Source organism: Vigna unguiculata, chromosome 7, assembly GCF_037176805.1.
Source record: "Vigna unguiculata cultivar grain cowpea cultivar isolate G323 ecotype 2 chromosome 7, ASM3717680v1, whole genome shotgun sequence".
NCBI lineage: Eukaryota > Viridiplantae > Streptophyta > Magnoliopsida > Fabales > Fabaceae > Vigna > Vigna unguiculata.
The window spans coordinates 3,726,757-3,750,178 of NC_140798.1; the positions used below are offsets into that span (position 1 = coordinate 3,726,757).

The 23,422-nt window shown below is 32.9% G+C and overlaps 2 protein-coding genes across 2 annotated transcripts; one reads left to right on the top strand and one right to left on the bottom strand.

Annotated features, from left to right (window-relative positions):
* Positions 1-3,410: 3,410 nt before the first annotated feature.
* Positions 3,411-7,856, bottom strand: LOC114191510 (triacylglycerol lipase SDP1-like). Its single transcript, XM_028080712.2, has 3 exons — positions 5,656-7,856; positions 5,304-5,447; positions 3,411-5,048 (listed from the first exon to the last, which is right to left on the bottom strand). The coding sequence occupies exons 1-3, from the start codon at positions 7,072-7,074 to the stop codon at positions 4,101-4,103; spliced, it is 2,511 nt and encodes an 836-aa protein (XP_027936513.1). The 5' UTR covers positions 7,075-7,856; the 3' UTR covers positions 3,411-4,100.
* A 5,274-nt stretch (positions 7,857-13,130) lies between these two features.
* Positions 13,131-19,763, top strand: LOC114192471 (putative methyltransferase PMT6). Its single transcript, XM_028082204.2, has 7 exons — positions 13,131-13,505; positions 13,930-14,344; positions 15,449-15,738; positions 17,131-17,514; positions 18,366-18,612; positions 18,718-18,856; positions 19,172-19,763. The coding sequence occupies exons 1-7, from the start codon at positions 13,322-13,324 to the stop codon at positions 19,328-19,330; spliced, it is 1,818 nt and encodes a 605-aa protein (XP_027938005.1). The 5' UTR covers positions 13,131-13,321; the 3' UTR covers positions 19,331-19,763.
* The last annotated feature ends 3,659 nt before the right edge of the window (positions 19,764-23,422 follow it).

The following is a 23,422-nucleotide window of genomic DNA, read 5'->3' on the forward strand; positions in this document are numbered from 1 at the left end:
TCTCCCATCTTCCTTTTCTTTTGCGCCACCGTCCGGGCTTCTTTGAAGATTGCCAGTTTATGGGACATGGCCTCTAGGTGAATGTTGGGCATGTCTGCAGTTGTCCAGGAAAACAGGTCCTTATTTTTGCAGATCACATCGGTGACAAGCTTCTCCTCTTCGGGGCTGAGTTGGCTGCCAAGTTTTGTCACTTGTTATTTCGTCTTGTCGATCGGTAGGTCTTTGGTTTCTCCCTTGGGTTCATGCAATCTTTAGTATTTGTTCAGGGGTCAAGATCAGCCATCGCAACCTTTTATCGATGGTGCTTCCTCGGTCGGGAGTATGGGACCATCTTGAGCCCGGCGGCATAGCACTCTCTAGCAATTTGTTGATCAGCGTGGACCGTGCAAATTCCTCCCTTGTCGGCTGGGAACTTCATGGCTAGATGTGGGGTGGAGACAATGGCTCCGAAAGCATTTAAACAAGGTCTCCCTAGCAAGACATTGTAAGACGTGTTAGCCTCAACCAAAAGGTAATGCACTCTTACCTCTCGCCCATCGCGCCTTTATCCAATCTTGGTTCACAAGTTCAGGTAGCCTCTGATGTCTACCTGCTTGCCCAAGAACCCGACAATCTACTCGTTGTATGGGATGATCAGGTTTTCAGAAATATTCATCTTCTGAAAAGTTTTCCAGTACAGGATGTTAACGAAGCTCCCCTGATCCACCAAGACTTTTCCTATCCCGTATTCTACGACTTCGATGGATATGGCCATCAGATCATTATGATCTAGGTCCGACGCCTTGAAGTCCTTGTCAGTGAAGGTGATCGGTAGCATCGTTCGCGCATTCTTTTCCTCTAAATGGACTGATTTGAGAGTTCGAATGTGCCTAATCCGAACGAAGGAACTAGATCCTCCTTCGACGAATCCTCCTGATATGGTGTTGATGTACTCTCGAAGGGGTCGTTCCTTGCTCCTGCTCCTGCTACGATCACGTCGTGCTGAAGAGTTCCCTCTCTTCCGATCAGGCTCCTTTCTTAATCAATCAGTTCTCTTTGATTGGGAAGAGGATCGTACCAGGCTTCTCTTCCTGGCGGGACTACGCTTCAGTCGTTCCTATTTGACATACTTCTTTAATTGCCCTGACCAGATGAGCTCCTCGATCTTGTCACGAAGAGTGTAACATTCCTCTGTAGTATGTCTGATGTTGCGATGATAAAGGCAGTGCTTACTTCCGTCGGCGTCTACGGGTGGTGGCTTCTTTCGAGGGGGAGGGAGGGAATCCACATTGAATGCCTCTTGTAGTATTTTGGCCCTCGGGACAACAAATGGAGTGTAATTAGTGAACTTGGGACCTTTTTGGTCGATCGGCTTTCCAGTCGGTGGTCTGTTACTCGATTTGGATGTGTTTTTCTCGACGACGATCGACGGCTCGGGCTTTTTGTTTTAGGCTATGAAATTTTGCATGTCTTCCATTTGCGTAAATTGTGTCGCTCTTTCCCGCAATTCTTCCATCGTCTTAGGTGGTTTGCGGCTAATCTAGTCAACGAAAACGTCGGGCTGCAGGCCATACGAGAAGTGATGTCTAGCGATCTCATCACTTAAGTCTTTAATCTTGACCGACATTCTGTTGAAGCGATCCATGTAACTCCTTAGGGATTCATCCTCTCCCTGACGGACATTTACCAGGGCTGCCTGAGTGAGAGTGAGTGGTCGGAGCAGTGCAAATTGTGTGCTGAAATGAGCCTTCAGTGTGGCGAAACAGTCGACACTGTTTGGTGACAGCTCGAAGAACCATTCCAAAGCTTCTCTTGTTAGCGACGAGGAGAAAACCCGACACTATATGGGATCGCTAACGGCATGGAACATCATCTGGTTGGAGAAGGTGTGGAGATGATTATCCGTTTGTCGTCCCATCGTACTTGTCGAAGGTCGGCATCTTCCACCGATCAGGCAGCGGGATCTCAAGGATGAATGATGTGAAGGGGAAATTACCTTCAGCATGGACCATCATCCAAGACAGGTGTCTTCCCCGACTGACCCCAGAGCTTTCGACTACAATTGGGATCAGGGTTCCCTTCGAGACTAATGTTTTCTCGACTCGCGAGGTTGTGGGTGGTCGGCTCCAAGAGTTTGGAGGCGACTTTGTTGATGCTCGTTGTCCATCCTTGGTTGGGCACGACTCAACCGTGTAGGGTCCGGAATCGTCGGGGTCGAGGGGATAGGATTCCCATCTTTTTGTTGAAGGGTTGCATTTTCCTCTTGTAAAACACACAGTTGGGCCTCATAATTCATCTACATCTCATCCATCCGTTATTGCAGCATCCTAAGCATTTCCCTAGTTTCGGCCTGTTCATCTGTTGCTCATCTTCCTTCAACGTTGCTCGTCATGTTTCTTGTGGTTACCATAAGGGTTTTTCTTTATATCGATTGCTCGGCCACACGGTGGGCACCAAAATATCGAGTATAGGGACTGAGCACCTATCTAAAACATTCGCTTGGTCTTTTCTACTTAACATTTCGTCTTCTTGTCACCGTTTCTTCCTTTTGGGGCCGATCCTTCGTTCAGTAGACTAGACGATCAGGGTACCTGTCAATTAGGCACCGATACTTAAGTCAGTTCAAATTCGTTCGGAGGTATGCAATTAATGTTGTTCTAAATGCGAAGTAAAAGTTCTCACCAATTTACCTTGGACCCCTATTTATAGTTGTTGATATGGGTATATGATTAAGGTTTTTTTAATTACGACCCAATTGCTTTTTAAACTTGATTAATGACTTGTTTTATTTTAACCAGATGTTATCTCAAAGTTATCTTTTTGGCTGCCTGACTGACGTAGTTGAGCGTCCGCACTCTGATCGACTGTGTACTTGTTGACACCCAGTGATAAAGGGTGTCAATGTGATTTTCAGTTGCTCATCGCCAGATCCACTGGTCGTTGCGGGTGGCCTTCGGCCGCTTTTCCTCGGAGACGCTCGGTTGTGACTCCCTAAAATCACTCCGGAGAAATTACCACATTAACAACCTGTTAGATAGTCCGCCTATAGCGGACAACCTTCAGCCGCTTGTTCTTAAGCTGCCTTCGGTTCGGCCACTTATTCTTGGACCGCCTGGCCGAAGGACTAGTTGGAGGTGTTGATAAGTCATATTGTACACCCAACTTTATAAGTAGTTTTTTTTTGAAAATATTGAAGAATTTATATAAGTTTGGTAAAATAATGTTGTACAACGACCATGTTTGACGATAAAATTATTGTTTGTTTTTACTTAACGTTTATTAAAGGTCTTACTACCACACTTATTTATGATCATATCTATAATTCATGAGATTTATAATACTAATAAATTTAAACTCAATTCCACCTCATTTTATAAAACCAACACAATAAAATAAGCCAAAAAGGACAGAGCAACAGCAGAGAGGGGATGTAGTGTAAAGTGAGTAGATTTCATTCATCTATACAAAAGGTAGCTACAAATTTCAATCTATTTGTGGACTGAATAAAACTGAAAATAGAAACCACTTCTCTTCCTTATTCATCTGCATCACACATTTTGGTCAACATTCCAATTGATCAAACAATACATAGATTCTTGACCAGAGAATGACGGAACATGTTTCCCCGTAAGCACTTCTAAAAGTGAAAATAAAGAGAAAATGCGATGAACTTTTCCATACATACGATTAGCTTATGTATAAGTTAATTTATGGAAACTCTCTCCTTATTTTTCTGAATGTGTTAGAAATTCAATATAATTCCAAAGTTTCACGTAAGATAAAAATAATAAGATGATTATTATATAAGCAGAAGAACCCACCCATAGATCTATTTTTTTAAGAACCCACCCATAAATCTATTTTTTTAAGATTTTGGATTAAAAATGGTGTTCAGATCTCTTATACGAACTTTTCATAACCCATTGATACCAAACCTCCCCGTGTCTCCCCATGTGAAAAACCACACGGAATGTGCATTTTTTTACTATACATAAGCTAATTTTAGCTTAAAGAGAATCTCAACCTTTTTTTTCTTTTCCTTTAGAAGAACTTGGGGAGAAGTTTGTCCAAACCCTAGATGATATACTGATTCTATCAGCAATATGAACAATACTTTGGTGTTAACTGTCAGCAGCAATACTTTGATCCATACCTGTAGAATTATATTCTAGTTTATCAGTTAAAGACCTTAACACTGTGGATTCCTCATCACCATTTTCAGAAGCTGAACTAGAAGCATCTATCTCCTTCCCTGGAAAGTCAATTTGTACACATTCAACCACTTCATTGTTAGAAGTACTATGATCCTGATTCCAGTTTGAAGGTGTCAAGTCTTCTTTCTTGACAACATTGAACACAATCCCATTGTGGATCATTCCAGGCTGCAGAAGATCACCTTCAGTTACCAATATGTTAGATCCATTCATGGCAACCCTGTTGCCATTTTCTTTCTGATCATATTCTGTGATCTCGAAGCACTTATCAGCAGTTGTGTGCCTTGAACTGTGATGCTGAAAATCACGAGGGCTACTCTGAGTCACCTTGCTTCTGTTCAGTTCAGTGTCAACTTCTAAGTTTTGGACAAAATCAATGAACATATCAGATGATGAAGTTCTCATCAAAGGCCCACCGGATCTGGTCCAAGAATTCATGTCAGCACTTTCAGATTCACTGTCACTTGCCTCATGATTGCTACGATGGGACTTCCAAATTTTACCAGTGGCTCCTCTGGGACTCATAACACCATGATGCAATGAGGAAGTAGCCTCTGCATAAAGATCTTCTAGGGACCCTGTAGAATTCTCTCGAGCTATGATATTCCACGAGGGAATTCTTCTTGAACCACTGAATTTGCCCATGTTGGGGAGACCATGAGAAGCAGCAGCAGCTCTCTCGGCACTTCTTTTCAGACGCCTCGTATGATTGAGAATTGCAACAGACTCATCAAGAGCAAGCTCAATTCCACAGTTTGCTTTTATGGCAGAAAGCTTCTCCCAAGTGCCTCTTCTCCCTTGGTTAGTTGCCTTCTGAAGTTCCACATAAGAAGGGTTTTGTATGATCTTTAAGTACTGGAGCATGATGAGAGAAAAAAACAACATCCACCAAAGTTAATCACTATTCAAATGAATCAATATCTGATCAGATATGAATTTTAAGTCTAATTCAACCTTAAAATTAACTTGTAAAGGGAAGTTTGCACCTATTTATATACTATAAAATTGTCTTATCTCTAAATAATCTCCATCAAATTATTTGTAAACAAATTTTTGAACCACTTTCAATAATACTTGATGTTGTGCATTTAATTGTTCTTGAGCACATACCTGAGAAAGAGTTGCAGGCATAACAACTGTTACATCACCCTCCCAGTCTTGAGCAAAGAGCTTGGCAAGCCCACCTAATGGAAAGCCAAGTTCCAGTACTTGATCACATCTATGTTTCACCTCCATCTCTACTAGATGAGCAAGCTACAGAATTGAAAACCACATTGGATTAGTTATAACAATCAACTGATGTCATAATGTTTTATCTAAGTTGTTATATTTCAGTAAGGAACAGAGGCCGAGTTAAGGGAAAATGTAGAAGTGAAAAGTTCAGTTAACAAACAAAATAAACCAACACATGAACATTTATGTATGTATTATCATTCACAGAGGTTGGAGCCCATGGACATACCTTAGCTGCAAAACTACCTCCATAAGCTCGTATAAACTCTTTCAATCTCAATAATGGTGTAATATGGGGATTGGCCTGACTAACTATAAAATGGTTGACGTTGAACAGCTCTTTCAACTGCATCATAGGCAAATCCATCTCCAAGCTACCATCCCTCCAACGGCGCACTGGAGTAGAACCCTTTTCAGGACCCAAATTAAATGGAGGATGGTAAGGAACAATCTCTCCACTTCTATTTTTTGCCATCAATTCCTGAGCCTCAAAAAGGCCAGGAAAGGCACAAGAAGCAGTGACTGCACTCCATATAACAACATGAGGTGAAGTCAAGTAGTTAAGACATCTAGGTGGTTCATGCTTTCTTGGGGAACAAACTGTAATCCCAAGAATTCGACCTGTCATATCATAAGCTTCTTGAAATGTAAGATTGCTTGTTAGATTCCTCAGCATCACTTGCAATTGTCTGATCTCATGAACTGCACCAAATGTTGCAACCCTCTTCACAACTGTAAAAATCCCACCTATTTGATCAAAAAACTGTAATGAGTGCAGTGAATCCTCAAAAAAGTTCTGAAGCTCGGGCCAAGACCTAGTGGCAACAATGGAGCACATAACGGATCCTACACTTGAACCAGCAATTATCCTCGGCAAAAGTTTGTGTTCTACCAGTGTTTTAACCACTCCAAGATGAAAAGCTCCAAGGGAAGCACCCCCACTTAACAATAAAGCTGTCCTCCCAAATGCATGTCTAGTTTCATGCATGAAAGAAACCTTTTCTTCCAATGCAAGCTCCTCCGAATCAGAGTTGCACACCATTCTCAACTGAGTTGTTACCTCATCAATATACTCCTTGATTAGTCTTGGCATCTGAAGCCTACCTTTGTGGAGTTCAGGGTTACACATATTACCAAGATTCCTAACAAGATCTGCACGCATACAAAATATTATATCCCTAAGAGATCCCTCTTGCCTGCGATGGCGAAGCTCTTCAAGCTTGTTACTCACCAGCTCCACATCATAAAAGTCTGATTCATTCATCTTTGGTGTCTCTCTATCAAGCATTTTGGCTGCATGAGCCCATTCCTCATAGGTCAATGCAGATCTCATCATATTTCTCCAAAATTTCCTCCTATATACCATTTCAGCCCTCACCTTCACTTTGGCGTAGCGTTTCAACAAGAAAGCAACTATTGTCATCATTGCCAATATCCCCTGTGGATTTCTTGGGTGCAACCATGACACAATGGGTCCCCAAAATCTCCTAAAACCATAGAAGACATCCAACAACACAAAAAGTATCTGATGCTTCAATTTTAACATAGATTTGCAGAAAAGAACCCTGAAAGCAATAGTCCTACCAAGAATGCTAGAAGGGCCAATCGCGAAAGGGTCAACCCTAGCCTCGTTACTTATATGATCCATTCTTAGACCAAAACGATGAAAGTAAATACTTTTCTTCTCAAAAGCCAAACCCTTAAGAGATTATGTACTCTAAAGGAGTTTGGACGGTACAATATGGCCTTTTTATGATACCATCAAAAAGTAAATCTGAAAGGCAACGCTTTTACAATCGGAACGTCTGTTACACCAAAGAAAAGCGTACAAAGGAATTAACTTTGCATAAAACTCCCACGCAGTTGATAAATGGATAAAATTAACAAGGAACCAGTCAAAGAGTGATATCAACAAAAGGGCACTGTGTAAGCCGAAAGATCATACATCACAACGGCACATTCGATTTGTGGATGATTCCATCAGTGATGTTGAATAAAAAAGAAGCAAAAGAACACAACTTTTGGGTACAGAAAAGGTTCTGAATCAAATCTTGGATTCCAGGGGGACGATTCTCCGGAAGCAGAACACAGATCAGATTGGATACAGAAAAAGGGGTCAAAACAAATGTGGTAAAGTAGGATTGCTGATGGAATGAAATGAAAAGAAATGGTGATAATATATGAAACAGATAAATGTTCCCGCTAAGCCAAGAAGAGAAGGAAAAGGCTTAGCGAGAAGAAAGAAAAGTGGTCGTTTACATGAGGAACACGATAACTATGATTTGGAAGTTAAAAAGAAATGAAAAAGAAGGAAAAGGGACATTGGGATTTGCGAAGAGAAGATAAAGTTGAAGTAACGGTGACGCGGGAGCCAGAGAGAAAAGTGCGCCGTGGCTTGGCTGTTGACGCTGAATTCCAGCAGTACAACTAAAGTTCCGTACTTTCGTTGCTAACTGTTTTCCCACATCAATAAAAAGGTGTATAACATGTTACATGGATAGAAAATAAAGTTATATTATTATATTTATATAATTTAAAAACAAATATTTTTCTTTAATGTAAAAACATAAATAACTACATATCTTTGGAAAAATGGTTATATAGCCACTAAAACCTACATAATACTTGTAGAAGTTTATCTAAAATAATACTAATTATGAAATATAATTGAAAATACTTTGTTTAAAATTATATAAATCAAAATATATCCAAAAATTAAATTTATAAAAATATAGCTTTCATTACATAAATTAACATAAGGTTTTATAATATAAAAAATTTTAAAATTTGAAATACATCTTCTCTAAATTTCAATATTTTTTTATTTCCATTTACAATATAATATGTTTCACACGTAATTTATTTACAAAATCATTATAATTATTATTATTATTATTATTATTATATATATATAGATAGATATATATTAACCACAACAATTTAATATATATTAACTAGAACAACAATAACTTGTATTTACATCAACAAAAATTTCACACTACCAACAACAATACTTTCAAACGAACATCCAACCAAAAATTTAAATACAGTAAATAACTAATAATTTCTTTAACAATATAATTTCATTCTCTTAAAACAAATACAGCACAATTAAATGTATAATATAATTAATTATTTTCTTAAAATCAACTATAATGAATTTTTTAATTCAAAATAAAATATAAATAATTTAATATATATATATATATATATATATATATATATATATATATATCACATAATAATTAAAATATACAGTAATAAACTTGTTGTATATTCCGCAAACATTTGCTCTCAAATATTTTTCAGTAAAACTACACCATTAACATTTTTTTTTCAATTCTTACTTCATTTCCTTTTTCTATATCCTAACCATGTGATAACTTCACTAGATGTTCATAATTAATAAAAGATAAACTCTATTGAAATCAAATCAGGATCAATTCAATGATGACTTCTTGTTTCTCTCATCACATATCACATTCTTCTCTACTTGATAATTGAATAGTTATTAGATCAGGATAACTTCCAATTAAATTTCTACATCGATGCATACACTATTACAATTCATCGCTAATTATTCTTGAATTAGTATCAGCAAATCTCAATTACATCTCATGTACAAATCATTTCTTAAGTAGTCATTCACAAAAATAAAATAAAAAAACATCTACAATCGACCATCTAACAACTACTTAGGTTCTCATTCACTTTCTCAGCAAATCATCTTCTCGCTAGGCGAAAAGTGCACAAATGTCCACTCGTCCAACGACTCGATGGCTCGCCCAACGAGTGTATCACTAGGATTCTAAGAGGGAAATCCCTCTAAAATTTGCTCAACGATGTGTTCTCAACCAACGACTACAAATTCAGAAAACTTTATGACTTTGGATTCGTTGAGCGAGTAAGTACTCGACTAGCAACTACTAAGTCAGTAAGCCCCTAACCTCTCAACGAATGGATTCTCGCTCAACGACTCCCAAGTCATTAAGCTTCTGACTTCAGATTCACAGAGCGAGCTCACCCTCAATCAACAAGTCTGTATAATTCTGCAGAACATGATTCAACTAGCGAGCTCACTTATTGTCTTGGTTTTTCAATCATAAAGCAAAGGAGAAGAACTTTTAAAAAGAAGTCAGAAAACTCTAGAAAAGTAGTATCTAGATAAATAATATGTTTTAAAATAATGAAACTTATTTATAACAATTATATTTATACTAAAACTTTTTAATATTAAAATAATTAAGTCTTATTATCTTTAAACCACTATCACTTCTAAAATATTTTTTAAGTCTTTACAATATTGGTTTAAACAAATATCTCCATAAGTTTTTTATTTAAAAAATAAAATAATTCTTTATATAAATTAAAATTGACTTGTATATAAATTAAAACTATTAACAAATATTTTGTCTCGTAAATAAACTTATATGAAAGTAAATATTATTTTTTTAAAATTTAACTTAAATTTCTTAAGTAGTTTGAACTTTGATCCCTCTTTTACTTGTCTTACACGCTGCAATTTCCATAAACATCTATTATAACAAAAAATTGTCCCAACACATAACGGAAAGGTAAACCTAAATCAGGGATTTGACGGAAAACTGTATTCTCTAAGTGAGAATAGGTGGATATTTTTAAGTAAAATTTATTTAGATACTAAAATATTTATAGATAATTGGATGAGTAGGATTTTACCAATTTTATTATCTAATTTATTTAAAAAAATTAGGTTGGGTTGGATTGATTTTTTTTATATTAAATTCTGTTAAACCTAATTCATTTTTAATAGGTTGGATTAAGTGAAAAATAAAAAAAAAATATTGAAATTATCATTTTTAAGTATCAACTGAATTAAAAAATATCATATTTATTAATTATAATTTAAGGTTTTAATTCGTCTATAACACAAAACATAAATATAAGAGTGAGTATCAAATTATATTAAACCTGATATCAAATACATGTAAGAGTGAGTTAGTTTGGGTTTAATACATTTTAATTCATTCATAAATGAAAGCCAATTCAATCTAATTGAATTAGATTGAGTTAGATGAATCACCATTCATGTATTACAATAGTTAATAAGTGATATTCGATTTATTAATTATATATTTATGTAAATATTTTTCTAAAAAACAATGGTAAAAATAGAGTAATTACCAAGTTTGAAATTTAATTTTATAAATTTATAAAATTAAAATTATTTTGAAAGAAAATAATTTTTTGAAATTTATATTTTATAATGTAACTTATTAAAGATTAGAAATTAAATTCATTAATACTAATATCTTATTGTTAAATTTTTATTTAAATTTATATTGTGAAAAAGTAACTCTGGAATAATTTATTCAATGTTAAAATATATTATTTATGGAGTTTTGTAAATACTCAAAAATATTTGTTTTCTAAACTAACAAAATGATAGACACGTGTTGTCATCCTGTAAGCGAACCAGGTAGACTGAAAAACGAAAGGTGTAGAGTGTAAGCATAGATCTCATCTCAACGGCCACCACCGTATACTTAAAGAATTCCAAGCTTTCACATATGTTTTAATAAATAATTTTAAAATTGAATAAAAAATAATATTGTATTTTAAAATAATTTACCAAGCCTTAAACTTAATTGTAATTATAATTAGTAGTTTTCCTTTATAATTCTTCTTTTACAAAACAAATTAAGTTATTCAAATTATTATGTTTAGCTCATCTTTTCGAACCTTTATTGCTATTAGGAAAATGTCTAATATTGGTATAAAAGAAAAACGTTTTTGGATAAAATTTCATTGTTCCTGTGAGTGCAAACTTACTCTCCTAAGTCCTCATTCCATTTAATGTCTCATTAATTCCTTGTACGTTTGAATTGGAACAAGTCTTTTTCAAACACATTTTCCCAATGTTTCTCCACCAACACTCCAGAACCCTCAATAATTAAATTCGATTATTGCTTTCCACACTCCAAAATTACTAACTGCATTTCTATCTATATTTACAAAACAGGAAAAAGACTAAAATGCCCTGTTTTACTGTACAGAAAGTTTGTTCCAAAAAAACATATTTTGTAAAACTTGTTTCAAAAGGTATTATATAAATTGTGGAAAATTTATTCCAGAAATCTGAATCTAAAAAGCTTTTTCCAAAATATTGAAAAAATTTAATTCAATAAATCATATTTCAAAATTTTTTGCAAAACTTATTCAATAAAATTTCCAAAAGATATCATCCAAAAACTACTTTTATTAAGAGTAACGTATCATTTTAAAATTGTCGAAGGTGCGTGAATAAATTATGGGAGTGCAAGAAACAAAAACCCGTATATTATTATACGTGTAAAACTCATTGTTGAGTGATGATACGACGAAGAACTTTAGATTTAAGGGTTTCTTCCTGTACCCCATTGTTTTCTTTCTGTTCCCCAACTTTACTTTTGTTGCCGTTTACATTTGACCCTACAAAATATATATTAAATAAATAAATTATTATTATATGTGTGATATGCCATGTATAAAATTCAGAATCCACACAGGATTTCAAATTCCGGTCAAACGTCAATTGTTTTTTCTATTGAATTTTAAAACCCGATTAAACTATACGCATTTATTCTCACCGTGCCGATTATAAATAAATATTAAAATATTTATTGTTGGTTACCCGTAAATAATAAATGTTATTGGATATTAATTATCTATATTAAATTTTATCTTCAAATATCTACGAAAAATCATCGTTAATATTTGTTTCATTCTTCTTCATTTACATCCCTCTCACCCATCCCTCACATCGTTTTCTTTTATTTTGTATTCTAAATTACATAGAATATGTTTTTTTTATTTTACATTTCAGATTAAACAATTCAAAATAAAAAATTTTTATTTTTAATTGTATAATTTAAAATATAAAATAAAAATGTATTTTGAATTACAAAATCTAAAATCTAAAATTTGTATTCTATATTATAGAATTGAAAATATAAAATTTATATTTCAGATTCTACTCGGAATGTAAATGAAAAATATATTCTAGATTTTATAATTTGAAATATAAAATTTATATTCTAAAATTCATAATGCAATTTTTTATGTTGTAATTCAGACTTTATCGATCTAGAATACAAATTTTATATTTTAATTATGTATTTTAGAATATTTTTGAATTGTGTATTATGAAATAGAAAATGAAAAGAAGATAAAATTAGAATTTTAAAGTGTATGAAATGTAAGAAGAAATTATGATTGTACAGAAAGAAATGTCCTTTAGAAAATATTTTTAATATTGAAAAAATATATATTTCTTATCAATTTTATTTTGAAAATTTTGGGTAAGAAATATTTACAAATTCTATTATTAAAAGTAATTTATAAGAAATTGTTATTAATTTTTTAAAATATATTTTGTATTATAGAAGATTATATAATGCACGTTTCAATATTTCCTTAATATCACAAACACATTATATTCAAATATTTTATACGATCCCAAAATTAGAGTATTAAGACAAAACTTAGAAGTATTAATGATAATAATGATATTATTATTATTATAATAATAATAATAATAATAATAATAATAATAATAATAATGTGAAACACTTTACACGATAAAAATAAACAAATTGCAAATTGCAGTACGTGGTTGTCTCGCGGCAACTGTTGTCACATAGTTAAAAATGATTAAGTGCCCACAACAAACCTTAATCAATGATTACCGAAAAATGCAAAATGAAATGAAGAAAAACAAAACAAAGCAAAGAATTTCATCCGATCTGAAGCTTCCAACAAAACAAAGTCTTTCTCTCTCCTTCTTTCATTCACCGTTTTCCATTTTCGCAAGCATTGCAAGGGAATCCAACTGAGAGGGTGAAGAAGAAGAAGGAGAAGGAGAAGGGGCAACAGCAATGGGGGGTCTTGCATTGGGTTCTGCCTTCGATTCCAAATCTGGGCAGATAATAATGGCTGCTTTGCTTTTGATGATTGTGTCCTTCTATACTGGCACGCTTTTTGGCAACAATGCTCCCCTTTACGTCTCTCAGCTTGATTCTAATTCTCCTTCTTCTTTTCCCAACAATGTCTCCTCTAACGGTAACCTCTTCAGCAACTCAACTCAGCTACGAAAATCGCTTTTCCAATGCTTCTTCTAAAGCCATATTGCCAAATTTTAAAGTTTTTCTATCTGGGTTTCTCTTGAACTTCCATTAATTTCATGTATCGGTTTTCTTTAAAATGCTTCTGTTTCGAAATTCCCAGATTTAGGAAGTTTTCAGTTCATTAATGTTGGAGCATATTTTAATAGTTATACATATACTCTAGTGAATGAGTGTTAACCCACAGTATGTTAGTTCCACATAGAATCATTTAGGTGCTATCAGATCCAAGTGGGTCCTCTACATATGGTTTGCTTTAAATGGGTGTATGAATTGAATGTACATTCGGCTTGATTGAGTTGCTTAAAGTTTTTAATTACATTTTTGTGGGGCATATCACTGAATGTTCTTAACTCTTGCAGGTACTACTAAATTCAGTAACAAAGTTGCTCTGACTTACAGGAAAACCCCTCTTGTAATTCCAGAAACCGGGGTGGATGTGTGCCCTTTGACGTTCAATGAGTATATTCCCTGCCATGATGTTTCCTATGTGGCAACTCTAGCCCCGAGCTTTGATTTTTCTAGAAAAGAAGAACTGGAGAGACACTGTCCTCCTCTTGAAAAGCGCTTATTCTGCTTGGTTCCTCCGCCAAAAGATTATAAAATACCTATCGAGTGGCCTCTTAGCAGGGATTATGTTTGGCGAAGCAATGTGAATCATACACATCTTGCAGAAGTCAAAGGAGGCCAAAATTGGGTCCATGAGAAGGACCAGCTCTGGTGGTTTCCTGGCGGTGGTACCCATTTCAAGCATGGGGCCTCTGAGTACATAGAGAGGTAGCTGCCATTGACTTATTTAAGTTCCTTGTGTTCTTTGTCTAAGAACCATATGCTGATCGTAGAAATGTTATTATGATGATTTTGTGGTTACATTGGCGACTGCTGTGATGACTTTATTTTTCTTCCACTATAGCAAATCCATGTGAGTAATTTTTTAAAATCAAATTGAGGATGACTATGTGAAGAGTACATAAAGATACATGTATTGTAATTTGATAAATTTCAAATTTATCTTAACACTGTCATGAAATATTTGACCATCATATATTGAGTATGTGGAGAGAAGAAGTAAAATATGATGTATTAATCTATAATAAAAAAAAATTCTCAACATTAATATGTATCTCATTTTATTACTGATGAATCTAGTGCTGTGATCTACAGAGAATTCTCATTTTTAACCCTTTGAAGTTCAGAAGACGATCTATCACGAATAACCATGAACTTTTGTCCTTGTGATTGTGAATTCTGATAAACAAATTTCATGTAGGCTGAAATTCTGAGACTTGTGAAAGAAATGACATTCTAATTTTGTAGTAGTAGACTGAAATTACTGGATTGAATGTCCCAACGAGGATGTGATCACTTTTGGAATGTTGTCCTAGGAGTCGATGAAATGACTAATACTTTAAAGAAACTTTCAGGCTTATGATCTTATATTGCAGATCATTCCACAAGTTAGTCTATGGTATGCAAATTGCAACATTTTCAATGCTGTAGACTTGTTAGAATTTGTGGTTCATTTGGTGTTAATGAAACCGGCAGAAACCAAATTCCTAGAAATTAGATTTAGACTTAACTCAATCCTACAAAATATATTATTGTATTTTAGTTATATCATATGGTTATATCTCTAGCATAATCAAGTCTATCTCTACAATTTAGTAATCTTCACTACCTATGGTTTGATTATGTTGGTTGATGCTCCAAAATAAATGAACATGAGTGGTTGTATGCTGTGAGTAGTTTAACAGTTTTCTGATGATAATTTTTACCACCTTTTTCTGGAACTTGTTCACTGAAGTTGGTGCTCCTGTGGAAAATTTTCTAGCTGAAAAGTGCATGACATAGTTGTTATACATTTAATTTTCATGAATGCAGGCTAGGACATATGATTACCAATGAGACTGGTGATCTGCGTTCTGCTGGGGTAGTTCAAGTTCTGGATGTGGGCTGTGGTGTGGCTAGTTTTTCAGCATATCTTCTTCCATTGGATATACGAACAATGTCCTTTGCCCCCAAGGATGGTCATGAAAATCAAATTCAATTTGCATTAGAACGAGGGATTGGTGCAATGATCGCTGCCATGTCCACAAAACAATTACCGTATCCTAGTGAGTCATTTGAAATGATTCACTGTTCACGGTGCAGAATAGACTTCCATGAAAATGGTAATTTGCTTTTGTTATTTATGATTTTACCTTTAATTCTGCAGATGATACAATAAATGAAGAAGATGCAATGTGTTGTTACCTATACTCCAATGTGAGTTCTATAGCCTTATTTGCAATTCTTCTACATGATCTGCCTCTTGCCAATAGCATAGATGGAGTGAGGTGTATGTATAAAGACCTTTAAATCTTTCAGTTGGCAAAAGGATTTGCAAGTGTCAATAAGTGAGAGGCTAGAATGAGATTATCATTCTTGGTAGGTTTGCTCCCCGTTCTATAGAGTGGAGTCGTCATAAAATAAGGAAAGTACAGTCCTACATGATTAATAAAATTGGTTCCTTTAATAACATAGGGAAAGTGGGATTTTGTATTTAGTTGATTCTCAAAAGGATTGAATCATTTAGTGTGTCTGGAAACAAGTTAAAAATGCAGTTTTCCAAGTCCAATAAAAAAAATGAATAAACAACAACTATCAACTTCTGTCAAGATGTGGCTTTTCACATCAAACATCCCATTTAAATTGTTTCCAAACATCTATATGCATAGACTATTAAAAGGCTTACCCAATGTTCTTATAAATTTGTATCGGAGCTTGCTGCAACTGTCTCAATAAAGAGCTAAGTATGAAGGGGCTGAGAGAAGTGATCTGGATATTGATTCTTAGAGGCAATTTTATGATAAGGACTTAGGTGTGATGGGGTGCCTAAGTCTATCATAATCATTGACATTGTCCTCACTTCTATTGAAGGTGCTGAAAACTTGCCCTATTAGAACTATCCAATACTTTTGTTATGAATTTAAAGTGGTTAACTAATAGAATAGTGATAAGTGCCCAAGCACTTGGGGAACCCACCCCTTAAAAGCTAGTTGTCAATGAGCTGGAATTAAACATTTAAATACTCCATTGAGCATCCCATACTGTTTATGTGGGACTTAAACTATAATATCCAATCCCCTATCACACCACTACCCTCTAGCCAAGTACCTTGTACTATTATGTAGGACTTTGGCATCCATAATACCCAAGTACTTGTCAAATAGATGCATTTAATACTTCTCAAAACTACGTAAGCTGGTGAGGTTAGCGTTATTTGAATGGACTTTGTCCAATTTAGAGGAAGAGAAATAGAGAGGGAGATAGGATGGAATTTCTCAAGTGAAAAGAATGAACTACACAGTAGTTATGTTTTGTGAAACATTTGCATTCTTCATAGACTAGGTGAGGTGGGAACTATTTCATTGACAGAGGAGTAAGTGAGTGGTATTTCCTAAACAATAATTCCTGTGGAAATTGAGTGCATTTAATGTTTGATCCATGAACTCATTTATCCGATGATTCATGAGGTGAATGTTATTCTGACTGACATTTTTTCTGTTGTGAATCTTCTGCAGATGGGATTTTACTGAATGAGTTGAACCGTCTTCTTCGCTTTAATGGGTACTTTGTTTATTCAGCTCCCCCGGCTTATAAAAAGGATAAAGAGTATCCTGTCATTTGGGATAAATTGATGAATTTGACTACAGCAATGTGTTGGAGACTCATTGCTCGAAAAGTCCAGACTGCAATATGGATTAAAGAAAATAATGAGTCATGCCTTTTGCACAATGCAGAGCAAAAGCTTATAAACATCTGTGACCCTGCTGATGATTTCAAACCTTCATGGAATATCCAGCTTAAGAATTGTGTACAAGTAAGAAATTCTAAAACAGATTCTTACAAGCTTCCTCCAAGTCATGAGCGCCATTCAGTGTTCTCTAACAACCTTAACATGATAGGTCTGTCCACTCTCTTTTGTACATGTGCAAGACTCTACTTTCTGGTTTCCATATTTAACATCTTCCTTAATCTTAAATTATACTTTCCTAACCTTTCTACTAGTGATTCCTTGTCTGTCTGCCTGTCCATGTCTCTCTCTTATACACACACACACACATGCATGTGCACTCTGAGAGCGTAGATATTCTGGCCACAGAATTTTAATAAAAGGACCTTACAGGAAGGTCCTGCTAGTTTCATGGTTTCAATATTCAGGCATATGATTTATTATCAAAAAAATTGCATTTTCAAATGGCTATTAGACTATATTCAGTCTTAGAAAGGCACAATCTGCAGCATATCAGAAATTAGCTTACTAACATCATTTTTGTTGCGTCATGAAAACTTGATCGGTTATACTATCTTAATGTTAGTATTTTGCTAGCTGTGAATAGTTCTGTTCTGGAACTTCAAGTTCAGTGGGAACATAATTAACTTGCATCAATGAAAAAAGGAAAAATAGATTTCAGGTGTAGGATCAACCTAACAAGGAGTGCACCTTACTTTTTCCTGAATAAATTTATTATATTATCAAACAGACATGTAGTTGAGCATTTTCCCAAATTATCTATAAATGAAAGTATTCTTGTAATCATTGATGTAAATATTAACAAACATAATAATGTAGACGGAAAACCTCTGGTCTGTGTGCCCTGTATTTGAATGAGATGGTTAATAGTTAATATGTTTGAAATAAAAGGACTAATATTCTTTTACCGTTCAATGGAAATTATATGTTAAAACAAGCATTGCTATGGTGCACTCAATAGCCTCTTTCGGTCTGATATCCCTTGAACCTTTTTAACAACAGGTATAAGTCAGAATGAATTTGGTTCAGATACTCTCTTCTGGCAAGAACAAATTGGTCATTACTGGAGACTGATGAATGTCAAGGAGACAGAAATTCGCAATGTGATGGATATGAATGCCTATTGTGGTGGATTTGCTGTTGCACTAAATAGCTTTCCGGTTTGGGTAATGAATGTAGTTCCTGCAAGCATGAAGAACACCTTATCTGGAATTTATGACCGAGGATTGATTGGAACTTTTCATGATTGGTAAGACTTTTGCTATTGATATCCTAAGTAGCAAACGCTTTCTCAACACCTGTGTTTAGAGACATTATTAGTTGACTGCAGCTAACATGGATTCTGAAACATTAGGTGTGAACCATTTTCAAGTTACCCTCGGACATATGATCTTTTGCATGCCAATTATCTCTTCTCGCACTACAAAACAAAAGGGGAAGGTTGTTTGTTGGAGGACATTATGCTGGAGATGGATCGACTTATACGCCCACTGGTAATCACAATTATTAACTCTCATCTTTCATGGTTGTATGCATATATGAGACCAAAGTAAAAATTCATGCAATGCATTAGTTTTGGTCAAATCTGGTTTTAGTACATATCCTAGTGTCCAAATGTGTGTTCAAGTGTTAGTAGTTCCACAATAAGTTGAACAAGCTACCTGAAACTTCAAGTTTAATTGAAAAGAATGATTGTGGTACTTTCTCTCTGAGGAGTTCCACCTCCACTACACTGAAATAAATTACTTTATGTCCATGTTTTCGTTTTGTTTTATTCCTAATTACTCGGTGCTACTTCTTATATGCAGGGATTTGTTATCATTAGGGATGAGGAAGACATTACCTCAAGAATCCAAGAGGTAGCCCCAAAATTCCTGTGGGATGTGGAATCAAAATTGTTAGAGAACAAAGAAAAGAAAATGGAAGCTGTTCTAATTTGTAGAAAAAAGTTTTGGGCAATCATCTAAAGTGACTTGATCTAGAAGTGTTTTCCACATAGAAAAGGTTCTTATAAAGCATACGGGTAATTTGTAATGTTAATGTGCTCACTGCTCCAATGCTCCCACGACCATGTTGTGTAGATGTCTAGAGAGCACTCATTTTGTATATGTTTTTGCTTTCAGCTTAGCAATTATGAATAGAAAGTAGTTGTTTTCCTTATACTTGTTAATCTAATTTATGTTATCTATTATGTTATCTGTGCTTGAATATCAGAAATAAGCATAACATATTCATCTTAGGTTTTCTTATGGCCTAATTGTTTTATTTATTTATTTATTTTGGTGATGCATTGGCTCTTATATTAGTAGTGTTTTGAAGAATGTTAAGGAATTGTAATTGGCAACTGCTACTCTATGAATACCCCTTTATTGTAAAATGAAGCATGAAGAAGAGTTATCATATCAGATTCATCTTTTATTTTTAAGTTGCATGTAACACTTCTTTCATTTCATTGTAATTGTTTTTTGCTTTTTATTCTGAGAAACTTAGGCAGTCTTTCCAATCGAACAATTTCGTTGTCATGATATGTGAGAATTTTAATCTAGTTAAACTAAATTCACAATTTGAATGAGAGTTCATTCACCATAAACATCGATCATGTTATGCATAATGTCCACATCATTCTAATATTTAAAAAATCAAGGATAGATCTAAACGAGTTAAAATATTTAGTTTGCTTCACACTTTCATGCAGGCTTACATATCGGCTATTCCCATATTGCATCAATATTTGAAATATATATTTTAGAAATTGAATTATACAATATAAAATCTATATTTTTAGATTGTTTCTACATTTTCAGACATGTAGTTCAAAACTCCATATTACAGATTAGATAATTTAAAATATTTTCTTAAAAATTTTGATTGCACAATGTATGATGTATGTTCAAATTATAATAGTCGATAATATATTTTTAGATTTTGAAACAGAATTTTAAATTACGCAATCCTTATGCATTTATGAATTTTCAAGTCATGGAAATTGAAATATACTTTTTAAGACTATATTTCTTTATTTTTGGATTACTGTTAAGAATACATTTCTATATTTCACAATTTACAAATATATTTATGTATTATACAATCTGAAATGCTATTAATTCAAGAATAATATGAAGATTCTAGAAGAAATCCACTATCACTTATATATCTCAGCCTCTATTTTATGTTCTTGCCATTGCCCACTGGGCCCATGACCCAATTTTTACACTTTTGCATGTTAAAGTAAAGGTAGTTGCTTTCTTCGTCTCAATATCTTTCTTCATAATTTTTTTTTGTTCATTTTGTCTTTTTGGATTATATAATTCGAAAACTATTTTTTAGTTTTTAAATCATGTAATTTAATTTTTTTTCGGAATTACACAATTTAAAAGTTATTTTTTTTTAATGATTTTCGGATTATAAGTTTGAAAGTTCTTTGATTTCCGAATTTCATATTCTCAAAATTTCAACTCTCAAATTATGTAATCTGAAAATGACTTCTAGCTTTTGAATTATACAACTTGAAAATCAAAAAAACAACTTTTGAATTTTATAATCCAAAAAGAATAAAATGGAAAAAAGTTTATGCGACAGAGAACAATTTATGGAGGTGTAATAAGAACTGCACAAGGTAAATTGTATTAGTATCTTGAATGAAGAGAAATTATTCACTTAATTATCTGTGTCAACGTTATATTAATACACTGGGATTACGTAAATACTACTAGAAGAGAAAATTAATCAGAAATAAAAATCAAATCAGTTTCTTTTATAAGTTAAAAGAATGTACCAAATAAAAATTATATTTTGAAGAAGTTAGTATGAAAGTTTGTACAATATTTTTTAAAGTTAAGTCAATATAATTATGGGTTTCTCATTTATTCTTTTGTAGAAGTGTTCATAGAGAAGTTCTTATAATTTATTTTTCTAAAATTTTTTATGGAGAAGTTCTTATAAAATAATGCCTTTAACATACTTTTAAGCTGGAGAAATTGATGTTATACCTAAATAAAAAATTATATTTTTAAAAATCAGTGTACAAACTCTACAAATGAGCTAATGTGAATTTTTAGTTTATGACAAAAAAGTTTCTTCCCACTTTCCTCTCATATAAGTATTTATATAAGAGAAAAATATATAATAAGTTCACAATTTATTTTAGCGTTGAATTTTCGAACAAAATTCACACAATAATTAGAAGTTGTAAGTAAAGATTTTAAAGGTAACTTTATCATATATTTTTTTTCACTTTATTAGATAGGGGTGGTCTTCTTGAGCTTAAATCCCTTCAACATTTTAAATTTGTTGAAAATATCATAATATACTCAAAGAATGTTAGAAATATACAGGCATACAAATATACATCACTCATCAAACAAAATCAATGTAGGTTCTATCTTAGATACTAGTATACTAAAGTTGGTAATACAAAATAATAATATAATAATTTTCATAACATAACAAAAATTAAATTATCTATTTTATTATATATAAAACAAAATAACATAATAAATTTTTGAAGTATAGGAATTCTTCAATAAAGTAAAGATTATATATATATGTTGACTATGAAACTAACGTTTATTATACCTACTGCTTTAGTGTACAGAGACAAAATTAAATATATTTTTAGTTTTTATATTTAGAGGTAAAATTTAAATTTTTTATTATTTTAAACTTTTATATATTTTAATTTTTAAATTTTAAAAATAAATGGATATAATTTTTTAGTTAAAGATATTAACTTTTATTAGATGTTAAATGATGTTTCATACTATAAGATGGCTTCTCTTTGGGTTAGGTTATGTTTCATTATACGAGTTTTATACATATAAAGTATTTGACATCACTTTTAATTTAAAACTTAGAGACAATTGAATTATGAGTCTTTTATTTGTAACTTTAATGTAGAACTTTAACTCACACTTGAACTATTCTCACCGTAATATTAGTGAGTTAAAAAGAATATATATATATATATATATATATATATATATATATATATATTTATTTATTTATTTTTAAAATACATACGGTGAGACTCAAATATGGTGGTGATGAAGAAGTATTAAAAAAAGATGTAGTTTTTTGTGGTAAATGATGAGTGGTGAGAATTAAGAAGGGTTTGAAGGAGAAGAAGATTGAGAGAAGAGAATTATGGTGGTGTCATGTAATGTCAGCTTCATTCTACTCTCCATGTGATCTCTGCTCCCACACTTCATAACTCTTTCCCTCTTTCTTCATCATTTCACTTACCTTGTTACCCTCTATTTTCTTCTTTCTGCTTCAAATTTCTATTTAATTTTAAATTTTGTTCTCAATATTTTTCAAAATATATAATTTCAATCTTTCTTTTTTTTATTTCACGTCTTTTAATTCTTTATTATCCATACCTTTTTAGACATGATATGATGAAATTAGAAAATTACGAATTTTGTAAAATATAAGGTTAAAGTAATTTTGTTGTTGTTAACTTTGGATATTTTTAAATTTAATCTTTTAGTTTCCAAAGTTTGAAAAATGTTATTTTTGATCTCTCTTTGTAAACCATCTTAAAGGAAATGAGCATGTAACATCGTTACAATTTCACGAGCTTCTTTTACTCTTTTAAATTTAAGTCATGAAATTGAAGTAGTTCCTTCTCGGTTTTTTTATTCAATTTGGTCTCCCAATTTCATACATAAATGAATTTAGTAATTTCAACTAAATTTCGTTATATTTATTTGACATTTCAAACACATCTCACGATAGCATTTGAGTACATTTGAGTTGTTTACGTTAGTCGACACATTTTCATTTCAATGTTAGCTTGAAAACGTGTTTGAAAAAAAGACTAAATCCACACATTTCTAAAAATAAAAAATTAAATTAGTTCAAAATTTCAAATAGGGATTAATTTCAATTTTCAGTAAGAATTAGAATACCGAAAACATATTTAATCCTAAAATAAAATGTGAATTATTATTCAATACAAAAAATTAAAATCCGTGAAATTATAAAAATTAAAAATGATGAAATTATATTAAATTAAAATCGACGGAATTATTGTTATTATTATTATTATTTATTATTAT

Coding starts and splice junctions, on each gene's coding strand:
- LOC114191510 (XM_028080712.2), bottom strand. CDS start 7,074: ATGGATCATATAAGTAACGAGGCTAGGGTTGACCCTTTCGCGATTGGC. Junction 5,448..5,655: donor GAGGTAGTTTTGCAGCTAAG/GTATGTCCATGG, acceptor TCAATTCTGTAG/CTTGCTCATCTAGTAGAGAT. Junction 5,049..5,303: donor TGCCTGCAACTCTTTCTCAG/GTATGTGCTCAA, acceptor ATCATGCTCCAG/TACTTAAAGATCATACAAAA.
- LOC114192471 (XM_028082204.2), top strand. CDS start 13,322: ATGGGGGGTCTTGCATTGGGTTCTGCCTTCGATTCCAAATCTGGGCAG. Junction 15,739..17,130: donor AATAGACTTCCATGAAAATG/GTAATTTGCTTT, acceptor AATCTTCTGCAG/ATGGGATTTTACTGAATGAG. Junction 18,613..18,717: donor ATTGGAACTTTTCATGATTG/GTAAGACTTTTG, acceptor CTGAAACATTAG/GTGTGAACCATTTTCAAGTT.